The 14,650-nt window shown below is 42.8% G+C and overlaps 1 protein-coding gene across 1 annotated transcript; it reads left to right on the forward strand.

Annotated features, from left to right (window-relative positions):
* Positions 1–7,940: 7,940 nt before the first annotated feature.
* On the forward strand, positions 7,941–14,412 carry CLEC3A (C-type lectin domain family 3 member A). The gene is made up of 3 exons (XM_065848540.2): positions 7,941–8,103; positions 10,139–10,219; positions 12,849–14,412. The coding sequence occupies exons 1-3, from the start codon at positions 7,989–7,991 to the stop codon at positions 13,238–13,240; spliced, it is 588 nt and encodes a 195-aa protein (XP_065704612.1). The 5' UTR covers positions 7,941–7,988; the 3' UTR covers positions 13,241–14,412.
* The last annotated feature ends 238 nt before the right edge of the window (positions 14,413–14,650 follow it).

The following is a 14,650-nucleotide window of genomic DNA, read 5'->3' on the forward strand; positions in this document are numbered from 1 at the left end:
TTGAAAGTATTATTGGAAAATATTTGAATAAATAGCTTGTTTTTTCCTGCTGCTCTAGTTACCACTAAAGAATCCAATTTCAGTTTCAAAAACTTCAGGTCTGAATGCAACGTCTGAACTCCCTTCTCTGACGTGAAACGTCACGCAACAGACGTTCATGCACAATAGGCAGCATCATGTGCTGGGACTGAAGCATAGGCCAGGTTTAAGGCTTTGGATGGATGGATGTGAGCATCAGCTGCCTTTACTTACAAGTCTTGTTTAAAAATATCTTGCTTACAAATCATGTGTTGACTCCAAGTCCTCTCTAAAGACCTTCCCAGGACATCGCATAGTTTGTCAGGTGTGTGACCCTACCAGCTGCACATCCCCAGCTGCTTAATCCCGCACTATAAACCGCAGCTCAGGTTCTCTGGTTGCACCTGGCTTGTGGGGTCACAGCACAAGGAGGGGACGCTGCACGGGGCGGGATGCGCCTGGGACACGGAGGCTGATCTGGGAGTGCGACACGAGGTTCACACGTGTCCAAGCAGTGCACACGGAGATACGCGTCCAGCATATCCACAAACTCTACCAGAGGAATCTCGTTTTTGAGGAAGGAAAGATGAAGAGGAGATTTGTATCCCCCATTTGATGCCCAACAGCCACTTCTAGCTAGTTATGTTATGACATGAATTCCTTCTGTTCTGAATCCCAAAGGATGCTATGTCCAGACCCATAAGCCCTGCTTCTGAAATCTCCCTAAAGTGCAGCTGTAACTCATGTAAAACTGCAACCACCTTCTTACCAATTCCTTCAGCTTTCCATTTAAAAACTCCAGGGTCCTCCCAGACATGTAGTGCAGAAGTTGGAACATCCCTCAATTTCTGAAACAGGCCAGTCCTACTCATTAGATATTGCCAATATCTCAGCCAGGGTCTGTCTGCACTGTAGACATTTCATCTGGACAATATCAAGCTGGCTTTAGTGCTATCAGCAAACGAGTTACAGAACACATCAGAAGAGACAGGTAAACATATGTTTTGCTAGTCTGCACTGGAGGTGGTGCTGGTCTGCCTACAATACCCACCCATGACATGCACTGAGATTTCATGTCCTCAAAGACAGCAGCAAACAGGAAAGGTGGATATCAGGCTCCCTCGCCATGATTCTTTCTGCCCAAACTAGGATTCACTAACTAACCAAGACTGCAAAAAAGCCCTCACAGATTCCTGTATTGTAATCCGGAAAATATTAGAGACAGTGTTTGGAATGACACCTGGTACAGTGACAGCATATAACTCATCTGAGTATCACCAAAACACAGGCTGAAGGGCAGAGAGCTGGAGATGGGAAGGGGTGTTTTACTATCGACCTTTCACAAGAGGGCAGTGATCCCAGAAATGAATGTTATTTCTCAGTAGACATATTGTGCTGTTACTGAAAAATCACACTATATAGGTTATTTGTTTTTCCTTTCCACTCTCAGTGCCCTTGTGTGAGCATCTCCCAGTAGGTGATGTGTGGTTTGCGCTCCCATCCCATCATGCAGGGACATGCATGGTGTGCAGCAGTAGGGCTCATTGCAATATTTCTCTCTGCCCCCAGCTGCACTTCCCCAGCCTCCAGCAAGGACATCCCCCAAACATATGCATGTAGGTGCTTTTTTCCCCTCCTGACCTGGCAGCTAAAAACTTCCTTTACATTTTAAAGAACGGTGTTTTAGTTGGACTACATCACATGTTTTCCAACCCCGGGGCCTGGTGCATGAGCTGATTATGCCTGTGCATGGGGGTAGCGCTGCTCCTAAGGCACAGCAAAGCAGGGTCAGCTGCTCACGGGTCCTGTGACAGCCTGGAGCTGCAGAGCTGTGGTTTGGCTGCTCTCCCCAGGCCAGGCTGGCAGCCCCAGCTGAAGCAGCTCCTTGTCAGCAGGCAGGCACACCGGCTGGGGGGAGCAGCAGCACTGGGAGGGTCCCCAAGAGCATCTCTGGAGAATGGCCACAGCACAGGAGTTGGGGACCTCAAGGGTTACCTGGCCATACATGAGATGGGAACTCAAGAGCAGCGGCCTCAGCCCTCAAGCAGAACCTTCAAGTCCCCGGTGAAGTGCAGCCACAAAGGAGGGACATGGTCACACTCCTGAGGTCTGATTTTCCATCCGGTATAGAAAAATCCTACAAACATCCCCACAAGCCAAACCCTAATCCTCGCTCTGGCTGGGCAGTATGCAGTAGGCAAAGCTGCACGGTTGGTAACCTGCAGTGAACCTGCCAATGTGCAGGTCGGGCTGTCTGGAGAGCTTCACAGCGCCTAAATCAAGGCTTTGTTCAGATCGTTTTGTCTGGCACATGTAAAGATAAGCAGAACCTACCAAAGTTATACTAATGTGAAGCTGGAAAGCCTCATAATAGGGAGAATGCGATGATAAAAAATAAAATATTTAAAGGGAGAAATTAAATGCTTAGGATGTTTTCAGATCATTTCCAGGAAGGAAAAAAGACAGCACACATTACAGAAGGAAAATTAGCCCAACAGGTAATTTGCGTTTACAAAAGAGAGAGCCATATTCTCACACACAACCTGAGGGCTAAACAAGATGAGCTGTTGCCAGTAATTCCCAACATGGAAACTTTGCCAAGCCCACAGGAGCAGCATTTTAAAAGACCCCATTCAACTCTTCCATTTGCACCTGGACTGCAGAGAAACTGCTTTGCAATTTCTCCTGAAGTCCCTTGTCTTTAGAGATGATAGAGAGTCAGCTGAGCTGTAAACAAGTCTCTCTTTGAGGAGAGTTATGGTTTGCTCTCTTAGCACATTAAAACATTTACCTCTAAATAAATAGCTATGTCTTTGAGGTCCTTCCTGCCTAAAGAAATAGGCAATGACAGCAAAAAACTCAGCATCTACTTATTTTTGCTGCTAAAGACTTGAAGTAAAAAGGACTTGACAACTGTACCATTCCTTTGAGATACCTGAACACTGTGAGAAGGTACCAGTGCAGAGCAGCATCGGACATGTAACCAAAAATAGAGTGCAATGGCTTTGCCAACATTGCTTCACGTTGATTGGGTGAATTCTGCTGAATTCTGACTCTCTTCTGACTTTGTAGCTTGTAAAGCTGAGAAAATACTGCTTGTCAATCTATATTCACTGCTATTACAAGATAATGAAAGAACAGGTGAGAGTTCTCATAGACAAGATAACAATATTTGGCCTAAATATGTGTGATAGATGTAAGACAAGTCTTCCTGCTGCCTCTTGCAAGTTAACCCCAATCTCTGATTGCTAAGGTGAGACGCTTCGTGACAAAGACCCCAAATAAGAGGTACAAAGGCACTCATTCCAGAAGCTCAAAATATTGTCACGATTCATATCTTTAGTACACATCCCTTATTTATATCTACAATTCCTTCATTTTTTGAAGCTAGCATTTACAGCATGGGAAGTGAGTAGCACCAGGCCTGTAGGTTACAACAGCTGGGTTTGGAACTGAAAAAATATCACCTTGAGAGACCTATTTATTGATCAATCAGATTATCAGTGGCACAGTGCTGGGGTGAGGCAGGCATTTGAGCTACCAGCATCCCATAAAGACAACGTGAATGTCCTAATTTAAACACTCAGTGACCTTCAGTACAGGTCACTGGTGGGCAGCCTGGCTTTGCAATAAACCTGGAACCTCCTTTGATTCTTATAGACGGAGCAGACGGCTTGTAACCAGAAAATTTCCTTTCAAAAGAGCAAATTAGTGTGACAGGAAAAAACCTGAACTGACTGCAAAACCCAAAAATATCATTAATAAGTTTCACAGAACCTCACATACCATAAGGTCAGCCCTTCCCTTTTCTAAACACACTGTTTGTTTGCACAAATTTCCCCAAAATAACCTTGGTGTTGGAATGGCAGCCATAATCCCACCTCATACTTGGCTGGACTGAGATCAAATCCTTAAGACTCTGTAAGACTTTGCAAGGCCAAAGAAACCAAATATACAGTAATTTTCCAAGCATAACATACTCTGTGACTAGCAGAATTTTCTAAATTTGTTACATTTAATTGAAGCAAATGAAAATCAACCAGTGGATCTCATCTACCACTCAAGACAGTCGTAAAAACTGATGAGTGAGAGGTGACAAACCTTCTACTAATCTTGGTGTCACCTACTTCTGTTGGCTGTACTGGCTCTTTGGTTTGCCCCACTTGAAATTCCTTAGCCTGGCAACAGCGCTGATCAGTTTTCGTTGTCTCTTTATTCTCTAATGGGATAACAGTTACCCCCACCATAGAAGCTTCTTTTTCCTTCCCCCCACCAAATCCTTTGCTGAGTTTTCCACAACTGAAATGCTGCAAGAAAAGTTTGCTGTGATTCCAGTAGCAGATAGAGCCCAGCAGTTTCCCATTTGGTCAAACACGCCACACCACCATTAGCTCTGAGACCTGGAGGGGGCTGGAGAGCTCAGTAAAACACAGCCAGTCCACTAGTAATATATGAGGGGTTCTCCTTTCAACGGACTGAAGCATTAGCTTTCTTTAAAGATACTTTTTCTACAAGTCATGTTTAGTTGTAGCTCTGCTACTTCGGGAGATAAGTAAAGGACACTATCTCTCTACATCGGGTATTATTTCACATAACAGGAAATCACTTCTGCAGCCAGACCTATTTCAGGATCCCAGCCCAGCATCCAGTCCTCATCTCACACTGACTTCTCACACTCTGTGCCCTGTTGCACGTTCTTTCCACAAACCCAGCGGTGGCTGAGAATGGAGAGGAAAAAACAGCTGTATGAAGAGTTTTTCTGAGGCAGTTTACAGGAGCATATAAAGGTAGAACTGTCTGTGATGGGAACAGACTTTTTACCTTGAAGAGCCTCTGTGGAGAAACTGAAATAAACCTTTTACCAGAGGATGCTTGTGCCCTGAATGGTTCTGCTGTCTGAAAGCAAACCCTGTAAGGTGGGGAGATGGGAGCCATAAAACCAGGTGCCTGTGCAGTACAGCAGCGATGGCCTTTGCAAGGAGTTTCTTATCAAACAAAGCACTTGAAGAGTGCTTCAACCTGAACTGAGCACTTCCAGAGAAACCGTTATTAGTCTGTATGCAGAAGTTCTGCTATGTTGTGTAAATAAAAAGTGAAACCTCATGCTAGTCTGGATGCAGCAATAAAAGTATGAAACTATTGTATTTGTGTAGTACATTCTGATATTGGAAAGAGAAATAACTTCTCCCAGTAAAAATTACTTCTATCCACATATAACTGTGTTTACTCTCTGGGCTGTATTATATATCTATGCTAGTAAAAGCCAAATTACAACTCAAAATGGCATTGTAATGCTGGTTTCAAGACCATACACAGACCAGGGACTCACTTCAGTGAGACTCCAGACCTCCGGTGTGGTTCTGTTTCCTGCGTCCTCACAGTAGCACTGGGAGTTTAAGTCTCCTCAGCAACGTGTTGTGACTTTTTTCTGACTCTCCAGGCCACACACTGCATACAAGAAGTTAAACTTCCTTCCTCAGTTGCTATCAATTAGTCAGAAGTGTGAAACCTATTTCTCAGGTGCTCTAGACAAATTCTATAGTCTTGGGGTCTCTGACAACAGCTGCAGGGACAGCTTTGTGATTCAGGTTTTAGGAGTGAGGTCCAGCTGAGCTGCTTGCAGACGGCTAAAATGCTCAAAGACACTACTGAATGAGACGGATGAAGCTTTCAGAACAGTTTCATTTTGTTCTTAAAAGGACATAACATGGCACAGTCCAAAGAGCACAGGTTGTTACTCAGGCTCTTGGCCAAGAGCTCTCAAAATACCCAATCTGTGTTTTCTTGATCCTCTATTTCTATTAGGTTGTGTGCTTGCCTCAGTAGAGCACAAGCCTTTTGCTGTCAGATTCATTTCGCAGAAAGAGAAGAAAGCCTGTGTTAGAAAACTCGTGTTCTGAGGATCATGAACAAGCACATTCTGGTGCCGAGTCCTTAAACACCAACACATAAATGCTTGCTGACCCCAGCCACAGGTTCTGCCTCTCCCAGAGCCTGTGGGACAGCTCAGCTCCGTGTGAAACAGCTTCCAGGGTTTGCAGTTCCCTCACCAGTGTAACCCAGAATTAGCACTAGTTCAATACGTCAGGCTACAAGCTGCATTGGTTCAGGATCAGCTTCATGTGTAATTCCACAGCCTCTGAGAATGAACCATGCAGAAAGCTAACTAGAGGCTGTTATTGATTCAGCTGCCTGCCCTTAATTAACATATTGATGCGCCAATATGATTGGGATGAAAAATGGATCAACCCTGAACTTAGGGTTAGTGCTAAATGACAGATTAAATCTTGAACTAGACCCTTGCAAAGCTCTGTGTTTTCCCCTCTGACAGCTCTGTTTCAGCTCCTGCTCTGCTGGCTGGAGCGACAGCCCTTTCCACATTGAACTGGGGACCGCAATGTGCAGCTGTGTGAGTGGGACCCTGTCAGAAGCACCTCTGGTGTGCTGGGCTCTGCAGCAGCACTGGGGACTTGCATTGCTGACCTGGGGGTCTCCCTGCACAATGTAACATCAATATTTGGAAGCATGACCACTGAAATGGAGTTTTATCTTATCAGAACACATTTATGAAAAGCTTATTAACTAATGCTTAATACACGCTTACTACTTATAGATGATTAGGATATAGTTGGTTATTTGAAGGTATCCAAAACAGATTGTGTAGTTGTGTTTTATATTCTAAGTATTGGGGTTTAGGTTGTATGTGGGGGCTGGAAAAAGCCAGCATGCATTCACATCTTACAACAGCACATCCCTAAACCTCAGCTTTCATTTAATAAAGTAATAAGTCTCTTGCTGTTACCATTCTGAAAAACAACTGGCCATGTGAGCAGAATGTAACCAAGGCAGAGATGGCAAAGAGGTGTCTGGAACAACAGCTCTGAGGCACATGAGGTGTCCCTACCAACACCTCATCACCCAATGGTGACTTCAGTGTCAGCATTTTAAACAAAACCTCTCTTGGAGTGGGGCAGCAGCAGAGAAAACACAGGGTGAGAGCGAGCAGGTGAGGCAGGGCAAGCAAAAGACTGTGATCAACAGGCACATTATTCTGAGTGTCATTTGTCCACCAAAATCAGCAAGATGTCCTACTAGTGCAGCAATCCCGCTTAAAAGGCAACCCCACAAAATTCAACAGAGCCCAGGGCAAATTAAATAGATTCAAATGCAAAGTGCGCCCTGGAGTCCAGAGATACACTGTCCTGCTTCAAACACCTTGTTCTTCATTCTTCTTCTGACCACAGGGTCTGGACTTGGGAACCTTTGGAAGAGTATCGCTGTCTTTTGTTCCCCTGACTAGACCCTGCTGATAGAGCATACTGTTCCTAATCAGAAATGCACTTGTATTTATTAGGCATTTAGTAACTCTTTATAAAGTCATTCATAAAATAATAAATACGCTCCTCACATAATGTGATCTTCATGTGTGTATTTACTGTGTGTGTGTAGCTGCAGTAGGGGGTGACACTGTTTTTAAGTGGAAATAGGATCATGACCATTGTCATGACTTAATTGACTTGGGACAGAGCCATGCTGGCTGAGCCTGTTACCTTTGTAGAAGTCTTCTGGCTACCCCTCCAAGAGGCTGGCACACCAGGTGTCTTTGAGCATCCAGCTGCTTTTCCATACATTTCAGGCTTCAAGGTTACAACAAGAAGCGTGGCGATCGTTAGTGGCAGTCCCTGCTCTGTTCAGTGCTGGTACAGCTTCCGTAGGAGCAACCTGTGCCAGCTGAACTCAAAACAGAAACAGGCATTTCAGATGAGACGTGAGAACAAGGGGGTGCCTTATGCTACAGCCAGCTCGAGTATTAAACACATTTCGTAAGCAAGGAGTGCAGCCAAGCCTATCGCCACGCTTTTATAAAACTGACCCCAGTCAGTCCCTGCTGAGATGTGTCTGTGTGACTTGCTCTTGTAGCTGCTAAAGAGAATCTCTTGAAGCTTCTTGTTAAGTTCTTTAGAAGAGACATGGCACAAACTGGACTTAGGATTTTTCTGCTCATAAGCATACTGCTGCTGGACCAGACCATCAGCCAGGCTGCCAAATTCAAAGCCAGGAAGCACAGCAAACGTAGAGTGAAAGGTACTGGGTTTTAACTGGGAGGAGGGATAGAAGCTTACAGAATACACGAGTTTACAGTCTACTTACATAACATTGCATGAACCAGAAACTAACATTATACAAATGCTTATAAACAAAAGACAGTTGAGTTCCTATTATATCCAGTCTTAAAAGGCTTTTGTGTGGGTTAGCAAGGCCAGGAATGAGTTATGGACACAGAACTGTAAAACACTTGCTCTGTTTTGCCTGGTCACGTCTGTCAACATCATTTAGAACTGGGGTACAACTGAGAGGACTCTGGCTGATCATTCTTAGTTGTGCGGTTATGTTGACCAAGATGAGAATAACGGAAATTCATGTACATATGGTAAAAAAGAGCAGGCTAAAATATTCAGTCTCCTAGGGTTATTGTTCAGATTTTACTATTTGCTAATTTTTAACAGAATGTCTAATTTTTGCGTGAAATATTCTTCACCTGTGTGAAAAGTGCTGTGAAATTGCAAGCCAAACTAATGAGAAAAAATTAGCAGAAAAAGATAAGCATAGATTCCCAGAGTGAAGTTTACAGAGCAAATATAACACCGGTGAATGTTTGGAAATGTCTGGGTATTTAATTTAAAGACTTCTTTCTAATAAAAGAGGATGTGGAGGTTACACTAATGGCAAATATTTAAACTCTTAGTCAATGAAAAAACCTCACAGCTTTGATAAAGCCATTGTACAACACAGTTACACCGCTCCAGGGTTATACAGTTATATATACTTCTCCTTTTGAATCTCTGTGGTTTTAAGCTCGGTGTCCAAAGGACAGGCTGCTTACACGTCTGTTTTTCCAGCACATTTTTCTGTCAACCTTCCATTAATAACTTATGAACTTGAAAAACTTTGGCGTAAGAATGGAGCTCCTGAGGATAAGTCTCCCAATACTTTGTGAAATTCAGAATAAGAGTGAAGACAAACAAACAGCAACAATCCAAACCTGCCTTAGTGTCCCACTAAAGGCTGTACCAGGAGCTTGCCTTCTTCTGGGGTTTTTTTGCTTCTTTTCAAGTAGAGGGACATGGAGGGGCTGTTGTGAACTGAGACTTGCAGGGAACGGGGAACTGGAGTCCTGGCCTGGGAAAGCAGGGAGCTGTGGTGCTCAGCTGGGGTTCTCCCCAGGGAGAAGAGAGGAGCTTTCTGGGGTGCAGCTGGAGGATTGGGTGATGCAACACGGATCTGTCGGAACTGTGCTTTTGTTAGTTCTGCTACACGGGAAAGAGCTCATTTATTCCTCATCTTCATTACTGTGGCTTCTGGAAGGTCTGGTTACTGCTGCAATCAAATTGTCATCTTGTGCAATGGAAGCTTGCCTGCTAGTTGTTCGATGGTGGTGGGATATTATAACAATTAAGAAAAAAGAATGGAAAAGATACAAAAGCGGAGTTATGTGCAAATTAGCTTGTTTTCTTGTCCCACCATCTTGTTGGTGCTTTTGCAAGTGCTACAAAATGGTGATTCAGACTCAAGCTGTGTGACCCAAGTCACCAGGCCCTCTCTGTTCTGATGGAGAGAGAAAGGGGAGGGGAAGGGACATTCCAGCTCAGCAAGCTTGTCCGCATCCACTTGGACTGTGAAGCTGGATTATATTAGCTGCTCCTCATGGTGTTAAGCAAGAGTTGTATGCAACTTATATGTCTATAGAAATAATGTTTCTTTGAATAAACACGACTTGTGTTCTGCTATTATTTGTATGTCATTATGCATACACCACGGTGCACAGGTTCAAAAGTAAACAGGCACACTAAATAACAACTAGCTGCAATAATCCATGGTTTTCAAACAGTTACTAGGATACAGTCCACCTGAAAATGAGATTTAAACTACGAGGGTGAAAGGTAAAGGTGGGTTCCTCCTGGTCTTTATGGGAACCCTGCAAGAATCCTTTCATTAAGGAAGAGTCTTTGAAAGAAATCAAAAGACATCTCAGCAATGCAGAAACCCAGGGTATTTTGAAACAGCTTTTAACATGTGTGTGTGCATATCTATTAATCTCTCTACCTTTCTTTTATTCAAGAAAAAGATGACCTAAAGACGCAGATTGACAAATTGTGGCGAGAAGTAAATGCTCTGAAAGAAATGCAAGCACTTCAGACAGGTAAAGAGGCTTACATGGGTCAATGTCTTCCCAAAGTTATCACTGCCTTTTCTCCCTTCTCCACTCCCATCCCTCTTTATGATGGGGATTTGCAACTGGGAAATACAGCTCCTTAAGAGAGGCTGGAATGGTGAGACAAGTGCTGAAGGAAGCTTTCCAGGAAGATCAAGTCTGAACTAATGGCATACAAGCGACAATTCTTCACCAAGAGCAAGAACTAATCTGGAGCAAGCACTGCTCCTGTCTTTGCTATGCCCAACCTCAAGCTGTCATTTTAGGTAGGCTCAGACTAAAGCAACACAATGGGAGTTGCTGGGTTAGAGAGTTTAGATGGGCAATGAGTTAAGTCCCCAGCTTTGTTATGAACATGGGCCAACTAGCAAGGCAAAAATGTTCAGGAGAAAGGCTGAGAACATCCCCAAAAGGAAGTTGAAAGGACCAAGACTTTTTAAAGTGTGTAGTTTGCAACACTGAAATGTGAATGTTAACACAAAACTGAGAATACCCACTGTGAGTTCAGAAATATCCTGTATCGATGCACAGAGTCCTTTAAGTATTGAAATAGCCAGATGGAAATTTCCAAACAAGATGAGAAGGGTAAATACGTATGCACCTACTAGGCAGTTGTGGTTTTCCACAGCTGCTGACACAAATCTTGGCATTTAATCATATACAAAAGGGCACTGCAGGGGAAATTACATCATTCACATGAAACAGAACATTTTCCTCAGGGATGTTAATATCTGGGTTGTCCTGTTTTCCATCTTGGGTTACACGGAGCTTTTTGAGCTTTACAAAATATTTTCATTTTAAATATCTTGTAAGAAGACTTCAGAAGTTTCTCAGAGTGAGCCTGTGCTAGACAAGCAACTCTTGTTTAAAAGTAGTTCTTGTGTTGCTTCCAGAAGGAGCTTGAGAGTAAGCATGCAGTGGCTTAGAAATGAAACCAGAGCCAGAGATTTTCTATCCTCTAAACTTATTTTGAGCTATATTCTAAATTCAGACCCCACACTGTTGAACTGGATTCCAAATTTGGCAAAAAGACATCTATCACCCCTCTAGCTCTGACTGTGTTTATTAATGGACTTCTGATACTTGAAAAAGGAGATTTTTTAGCTACGGGTATTTCCAAGACACACATTATGATTTAATTTATTTTGCTTGAATTTCCTGATTCCCCTTTCTACACACCATGAAATGTTGCCACATGCATTTTAGCAACACGTAGTTTCTCCCTAAAGAGGGCCAGGCCACATCATTACTGCAGCATTGCTGAAGTAGAGAAGATCTCTCCAGTCCTTCCCATGAATATAATTTTGCTAAAGAATTCAACATTCAGCAAGTATGTTCATTACTTTTCCTTGCAAAGGACAGCATTTGAAGGATAAACCCTAATACAAAATGATGACCCTGACAACGCAGCAAAGGCATACAATGAATACCACAACTGGAAGTATTCAAACCCTGAGACACGAAGGGTAGGGTCCAAAGTGGATTTCCATATCGTGTTGATCAGATACATAATAACTTTTTTACAAGAAGAGATGACAGGAATTAAAAACAGATTACCGAAAACATCAGGACAGAAGATGTTCGTATTGTTTCATGACATATTCCTAATACAAGATGAGTTTAAGCAATAAATGAAATAATCTGGAAGCAGTCACATAGCAAGATTCTAAAAATAATTGTTACAGGGTGTATTCAAGGTTGTTGCTACCTTCCTGAGCTCAGAAGGGACACTCCTTCCGCGAGGGGTCTGCTCTAGTAGGTATTTTTCTTGGGAGCAGCAGTTTTTCACATGACTGCATTAGGAGAACTGGGTAACGGAGTTTAAGGATCACTCCTGCAGGCCAGCCCTCACAGACCTTGGCCTGGAAGAGCTCCGAGAGCGGTTCTGCAAAGCGATTCCAGCTACACAGCGCATGCCAAATTCATGTTCTAGTACATTTTGACTTTACATCAAGACTTCCCTGATCTGTTCCAATAGAGCTAAAAGCAAACAGATCTATAAAGGCAAAAGTTTACACTATTTGGTTCAGATTGTCACGCAAGTTTAGTAATAAGCATACACTTTTTAAAGTGTTTATAAAGTCACTTTTCCTCATTTGAATTTAGAGTTTGAAGGGATACACTTCACAGGAGAGACCAGAAACTAAGACTAAAGAGGCAAATGTGTACTCTTCCACGGGTGGCAATATATATTTGTCAATCATCCAAACAGAAATCTGCATTATGAATGTAAAATCTATATTTTTCTGGTGAGCAGGACATTTAAAATAGCACTTTTCTGTCCTGCTTTTGTTTGCTAGTGAATAGACTTAGTTAACGCATAACGCTTTACTTTGGCACTTAAATATTGTAAATCTGAAGAGACCTTCAGAGCTGTCTCCTTACTATAAAGCCAAGCATATATTTCCTGATGACCAGCTCACCTCTGCCAACAACAAAAGCCTCCATACCTCATCCATTCCATCAGTTTTAAGACAGATGTAAGAGCTTTTCATTTGCTGAGGGGCTTGTCTGTTTCATCCCCAACATACCTTTAGAATATTATGATTTTAGGAAGCATTATTCGAAGCTCTAGCCCAGGCTTTTACTGAGCATGCAAACAAATATCTATTCACAGTCTGTCTTCGTGGGACAAAGGCCCATAAGAAGTGCTACCTGGTATCGGAAGGCACCAAATATTTCCATGAAGCCAATGAAGACTGCATAGCCAAAGGAGGAACACTGGCTATCCCAAGGAATGATGATGAAACAAATGCTCTTCGAGATTATGGCAAGAGAAGCATGCCGAGAGTGTCTGAGTTTTGGCTGGGTGTCAATGACCTGATAAACGAAGGGAAATTTGTTGATGTCAATGGCATGGCTCTGCAGTACTTCAACTGGGATCGCGCCCAACCAAATGGGGGGAAGCGGGAAAACTGTGTCTTTTTTTCCCAGTCATCACAAGGCAAGTGGGTGGATGAAGTCTGCCGTACTGCCAAAAGATACATTTGTGAATTTCTGATCCCATAATTGTATGTACAAATGACCCTGGCCATGTTTTGGGTTATTAACATGCAGTGTTGCTTGTTAGCAAACCCTCCCACTCACACAGCGGCAAGTTAAAAGTATCCATCTCCTGCATCGTACTCATTCTTTTCTGAAACACAAGTTTTCTCTATTAATTTATTTTCTGTTCAGATGCTAAAAATGTTTACTGAGTGCTCTTACTATGTCCAGGGATATATATTATGTTTTCACCTACATTGTATCATATTTCGGCATGTTATTTCAACCTGATGTTCAGGTTGCTGGAATTTACCTCCTATTTCTGTACTTCATATCTCCACGGTAGGATAGTATTGAACTCGGAGCTCCAATGAATTTACTTCAAGTTTACAGAAGGTTGCTGTATGATGATATATATGTACCCATATAAGGTGTAGGGATCCTTACAGTTCCAGTGCTTAAGAGATACTCCAGGATTACATGAGCTCCTGTGAAGAATGGCCACCATCCTTATAGAGATTAACAGGATGGATCTGTGACTGAGAGTTTTACCTATGAGTTGAGGCAGCCAAATGAAACAGAAAAATCCGACGTTAATTTTTAAACTACATGGAGCTAAAAATGATACGTTGCTAGAAAAAGGGGAAGTACCTCTTCTAAAACATCAGTTAGTCTAAGCATGTTCGCTTCTAAATGTCTCAATTGTGGTTAAATATTACATGGCATTTGGAACCTTCCCATAGATGAAAGCAACCTGGGATCATACCTGCACCATGTAACGCCTTCATAAGATGTGCAAAAGCCTCCTCTCCTGCAGGATTGGAAAGAGGCTTTGAATTCAGACAGCAGCATTGCCTGAACGCACGAGGATGGATCCCCTTTCCGATCACAACCTCCCCGCCTGCTCCCCTCCCCACAGCCGGCAGAACGCCTGACCCACAGCAAGGAGTGCGGCCAAACCACGGCCACGTGCAGTTCTTCCCCATTTAGCACACATTTGAAAATGAAGTTAAACATGCTGGTCATTTTTTTGCTTTTCTTAACCTCTCAAGGAACCTTCATGTTATAAACTGCAGGTTCTCTCTTCTGTGAAGGAATTTTGTTTTAATATTTAAAGGCTAATTCCTACTTTTTCCTCTTTAGTTGTACATGATTTTCTCAAATTATGCAATAAATTTGCAATTGCTGGTATTTAACTGTATTAGTATTTTTGACAGCTTATGCATCCAGCTGAACACCATTCTTTCCCACAGCTTTGAAGACTGAAAAGGGGTACTGTTCTTGGGCATATTATATATACATATATATATATACACATACACACTCACACACTTTTTCTTTACTAGCATACCTACATGCCACAGGCCAAAATTTGGATCCCTGCTTGCCCAAGTGCTGTATGAGATGCAACTGTTCAATGCATCACTGTCATGT

Source organism: Patagioenas fasciata, chromosome 13 (assembly GCF_037038585.1).
Source record: "Patagioenas fasciata isolate bPatFas1 chromosome 13, bPatFas1.hap1, whole genome shotgun sequence".
Taxonomy (NCBI): domain Eukaryota; kingdom Metazoa; phylum Chordata; class Aves; order Columbiformes; family Columbidae; genus Patagioenas; species Patagioenas fasciata.

What these genes read in the sequence shown, in the direction of transcription:
- CLEC3A (XM_065848540.2), top strand. Translation starts at nt 7,989, where the DNA reads ATGGCACAAACTGGACTTAGGATTTTTCTGCTCATAAGCATACTGCTG. An exon ending in CAGCAAACGTAGAGTGAAAG is followed by an intron (nt 8,104 to 10,138) that starts GTACTGGGTTTT and finishes CTTTTATTCAAG; the next exon opens with AAAAAGATGACCTAAAGACG. An exon ending in AATGCAAGCACTTCAGACAG is followed by an intron (nt 10,220 to 12,848) that starts GTAAAGAGGCTT and finishes ATCTATTCACAG; the next exon opens with TCTGTCTTCGTGGGACAAAG.